We start from the raw sequence: 4,714 nt of genomic DNA, 5'->3' as shown, positions 1-4,714 counted from the left end.
GGGGGGGGGGGGTTACCTTGGTTGGTGATTGGCTAATGGTTACACAAGCCAGAACATTGTTATGACATCATAAAGTGGCCAAATTCTGATCAGCTCATTTTCAGACAGGTTTTTATAGAAATGGATCAGGACAAAAAGAGAGAGAATCTTTTTTCCTGAAACTTTCAGAATCTCTTTACACAGAGGGGACACATGTGTATGTACAAAAGACATTTGAGTTACTACGATGAGAGTTTAAAACTACTTAAATCTTCCAGCCTCTAAGCCCAGGTACAAGCTTCTTCTAAATGTACATGTTAGTGTTTTTATACACAACAGTGTGCCCAACATTCAAACATCATTTTCATACACTTATACATTTTACTGCAATGTGAATTGCCACAAAAAGTTACCCCATTAATTAGGATATTCAACATTATGAAAAAAATCTACATTAACATCAAACTGTTTTGAAGGCCCACATATCTGCATAGTTTTTTGGGGGGGTTAGTTAAACCCTTAGAATGACGTACTTCAGAAAGTACAGTTTGTCAAAGTTACCTTTTAGTTGCTGGGGGTCCGATAGCTGCATGTAGACCTGCAGCCTCCTCCTGAAGCAGGAGACAAAGCATTCATCACTTAAAACAGCAGCTATCAGTCGGTGTGGCTTCATGAAGAAGTTCCAAATAGGTAAATCTATCTAGCTTTTCAATATAAAACTTTAAAGTGGTAGAAGAAGTAACAGAGTAACAGTTTCACAACTTACTATAATGTAACTTCCTTGTTTTTCTCTTGTAATTGAATATTTCAAAAATGTAGTATTATGCCTTAACAGCAACCACAATGCTTGTTTTTATTTTACATTCATATTTGAAAACGGATGACCTAATGTTAGTGTTAGCCTGTGATGGAGGTGTTACTGTGCATCACTGCTCTCAGTCAGACATTGTGGAGATTGTAAGTAAAGATAAAATGATCATACCTTCTGCAGCGTTCCCAGACCAATGCTGTCCGTCCCTGTGCCGGAGGAGCAGGTTTCCTGGGAGACAGTCAGTGAACACACCATCAGATACGAGGGCTTTCATCAGAGGAAAGTTACCGTACTTTACCTCTGAGAGCATCGCAGAGGAATGTCCAACATGAACACTAGTGACGTACATTTAGAGTAAGTGTGCAGATATTTAAAATAGACTTGGTGCAGTGATAACATTATTGTTTATACACGTGACTACCAATTAATTTTTATTTAGGAATAGTAGGCTACATAAACTGTCAATTGTCAACAAATGGCACACTCTATCTATGGTCCTGTTTTTACAATATTATCACTTGCACATTTTAATAGAAAAGTGTCAGCTCATGGTTTAAAAGACACTATCACAGCCCCCCCACAGTCAGATCAGAGTGAGATGAACAGTGGGCCTCACCAGTGTGCCCTGCAGCGTGCTCAGGTGAGCGGCCACCTGTCGGAGCAGCAGCTGCAGCTTGTTCCCGATGACGTGGACCTTCTCCTTGGCCTCCACGCTGTCCTCTCTGCTGTCCTCTCTGCTGTCCTCCAGCAGCAGCTGAGAGGAGATCTCCTGCAGGGAGGAGACCTGCCGCTGGCGGCCGCACAGCTCCTCCTGCAGAGCCTGGGGGGGGGGAGGGGGTTGGGGGGGGGGTGTAGTGAAATCATGACAAAGTGTACATGTGCAATGTGTTTCCTGTTTTGATGAAGTGTATAAGCTAGTGAGGGAACTGTAACAAATGTATCAAGCAGATTAAAGTTAGGTTGAAATATATTTTCTAATACCAACCCTTTCATTAGAAGTAAATGTAATGTTCTCTTGTCTCATTATCTAGTAGCGCGACGGTATTTCAAGTAAAGGATTTGTTTGTGACACTCCGGGTGAAAATCTAAAAATGTAAGATCCAACATAACCAAGGCAACAAGTCGAACTTATATATTACACAAATAAAGACAAAACTGTGGCAAAAAAAACCTCATGAACTCCAAATGTCTTGGAATCACTTTAGAAATGTTTTTTTGGGCGAGACAAGATAAAACAGAAATGTCATGGCAGGGGTGATGAAAGGATTCTCTGCTCACCGTCAGGGTGTCCCGGTGCTCCAGCAGGACGGAGCGTGGCGCCGAGGCGTCGCTGACATTCACAGCGTTCAGTTTGTTCTCCGCCTGAGCGAGCCACAGCAGCAGGGAGTGCAGCGTCTCATGGAACTCCTGCAGGAGAAGAGCTGAGTCAGAGGGGTAGAGGTGCTTGCCTTCTGGGCATTCGTTGGAGCATTTCCTGAACCACACTACTTTACATTCTGTATTCTCTGATGTCAGAGTGTCTCCATGTCTGACCTGACACTGCATGAGAGCAGCGTGCAGCCTCCTCTCCCAGCTCTCCAGCCCGCTGCAGGCCTGAGGCCAGCTGCTGTTGGCAGAGCTCATGGCTTCCTGCAGCTCCTGCAGCTCGGCGCTGTCGCCACACAGGAAGTGACGGCTGCTCAGGTTGGTGGAGATCATCAGACACTTGTAGCTGTTGAAGGACTTCTGCATCTCCTACAAGACCGAACAGATGATTACATGATTACCCTCCATCATTTAGAAGGTTTATGCGATTATACGGTGTTGTCTGTGTTCTACCTTTAGTTTCCGGATGTTCACTTCAATGTCTCGGACGCTGGTGGCCGGTGCGATCCTCTGCAGCCTCTCTAGCTCTGGCAGCACCCGGCCCAACCAGGAAGTGACATCACAGAGGTCAGTGTTCAGCTTCTGCCACTGCTCCAGGTCCTGCTTGATGTCCGTCTCGTTGTTGAGCTTCTGTACCTGAAGCAGCTCCCAGCGCTCGATCACACCTGCAGAGACACGAGAGACACGTTCTTAACACTGCTGTAAAAACACTGTGCCTTATTGTTCACTGTAGTGCGGTCCTGAAGCATTAGCACGATGACTTTTTATATGAATTCATTTCAACCTAGATTTAGTGTTACTGAATGAGCATTTGAGCATTAAACTGTTTATTTGAGTTTTTCCTACAATTTATAATGTAACTGTTTGTTATTAAGAGCTCCATGAACAAACACAATCATTAGCATTTATAAAGCATTTGTTTGAAAACCAAAACAAACTAGACAATTACAAAGAATATCATCAGCCTCGACAACATTTTCATTTTTTATTCCCAAAAGTGGTGATTTGCTGAATTTCTCCATTTTATATCATTTCGATTAATATCTTTGAGTTTTGGACTCTTCGTTGAATAAAGGAAGTACCCTGTATATGTCTAGGATAATAATCGCTTAATCAAAAAGTTAAGAAGAAAAATAAGTAGAAAGTCTAAATTGCCAGACTTTCTTACATCTTGTGCCAGTGGGGTATAAAACCCAATTCACAAAAAAATAATCACATTTCCCTGAAAGAAATCCAGCAGAGTGACACCTCCCTCTCTGTTGTGTATCTCTGTACCTGTGCTGGTCTGCTTGTCGGCCGTGCTGACCGTCAGACCCTGATCCACCGGCTCCTCTTCATCGTTCAGGATCAGCTTCACTCTCTTCACCGTGTTGATGCTGCCGCTGCACTCCGACATCAGCTTAGCCTGCACACACACACACACACACACACACACACACACACACACACACACACACACACACACACACACACAGCATAAAACACTTCAACTTAAAACACTGATCAAAACAAATGAAACCTAAATTCCTGAGATGATGGCGCTTAGATCTTAATGTGTGTGTCCTCACGTAGCCCTGCTGGTGGAAGGGAGTGCTGGAGGTGTGTGAAGGAGACGCGCTCAGGCCTCGGATCATTTCTCTGGGAACTCGTTTCCTTTCAGGTGAGACGGGCTGGTGCCAGCTGGGGGGGTCGCTCACTGACTTCCCTACGGAGAAAAAGGAGAAGACAGTTAAGTAAATGAAGAGTGAAAACTAATGAGGGAATGTATGGAGGGGCAAAACCAAAGAAAGAGAAAACAGAGTAATAAGGATTCATCACACAGTCTTCTAATACATGCATACGACTCAGGTATAAATCATATGCATGCGTACACAGCATTATAAGATGGGAAAACAAATGGAATGAAGAGTAAAATACATGAATTTCCACATCAGGCAAGTTTCCTTTTTTCTCTTACAAAGATTTGATCTTGGTAAGCAAAACAATTTCTTTAAAGGGAATGAGAAGCTGTAGCTCAGCACAGCAACAACGTGTGATAATGGGGATGTGGGTCCATAAGCAGACAGACAGCAGGGGCATGCAGGAGGCGGAGCCTACCCGAGGCAGCGTTCACTGCTCTGACAGTCGCTTTAACCAAAGACTCTGAGCTCTTTGTGACCTGCACATCTGTAACAGAGAGCGAAAGGGGCAAAATATATAAGAGCAGCTGAGACGTTGAGAAGAGAACATCTGTGTGGTTGAACTGAAGAATAAGACATTCTGATCATTTTTAGGTTCATATTAGTATTAAGTGCCTCTTCTGGGACATGTCTCCATGCTTTAATGTTCAAAAAGCTCTTTATTTTTCTCATACTGCCTATGCTGCTGAACCTCTTTTCACCCTCTGTCTGAAACCAGAGCCCAGTCTGCTCTGATTGGTTAGATCTCTGTTGTTATTGGTCAACCACTTAGAGATGTCCCGCCCCTTAGCCTATCACGTACAATGTGTTGGAGCACTACTCAATAGAAGCGTGTGTGACATAGTGATGCCAGAAGTAGTCAAATGGGGGTGTTTCAGGG

At 43.8% G+C, this 4,714-nt stretch overlaps 1 protein-coding gene across 3 annotated transcripts in view; it reads right to left on the bottom strand.

Annotated features, from left to right (window-relative positions):
* Positions 1–4,714, bottom strand: part of LOC104957187 (nesprin-2-like) — a 50,632-nt gene that overhangs the window by 4,376 nt on the left and 41,542 nt on the right. For 2 of the 3 annotated variants that reach the window (XM_010784794.1, XM_010784795.1), the window contains exons 26-34: positions 4,253–4,321; positions 3,724–3,860; positions 3,431–3,560; positions 2,609–2,820; positions 2,324–2,524; positions 2,069–2,197; positions 1,407–1,610; positions 962–1,018; positions 541–590 (exon numbers count right to left, since the gene is read on the bottom strand). In XM_010784794.1, the coding sequence (XP_010783096.1) occupies positions 541–590; positions 962–1,018; positions 1,407–1,610; positions 2,069–2,197; positions 2,324–2,524; positions 2,609–2,820; positions 3,431–3,560; positions 3,724–3,860; positions 4,253–4,321 (1,189 nt within the window). The remainder of the gene's footprint in view (positions 1–540; positions 591–961; positions 1,019–1,406; positions 1,611–2,068; positions 2,198–2,323; positions 2,525–2,608; positions 2,821–3,430; positions 3,561–3,723; positions 3,861–4,252; positions 4,322–4,714) is intronic. The other variant, XM_010784796.1, reaches the window with a different exon arrangement.

This window comes from Notothenia coriiceps, unplaced genomic scaffold (genome assembly GCF_000735185.1).
Source record: "Notothenia coriiceps isolate Sejong01 unplaced genomic scaffold, NC01 NC01_scaffold00026442, whole genome shotgun sequence".
Classification (NCBI taxonomy): Eukaryota; Metazoa; Chordata; class Actinopteri; order Perciformes; family Nototheniidae; genus Notothenia; species Notothenia coriiceps.
The sequence above is the reverse complement of the archived record's forward strand: the minus strand, read 5'-3'. Positions and strand labels throughout refer to the sequence as shown.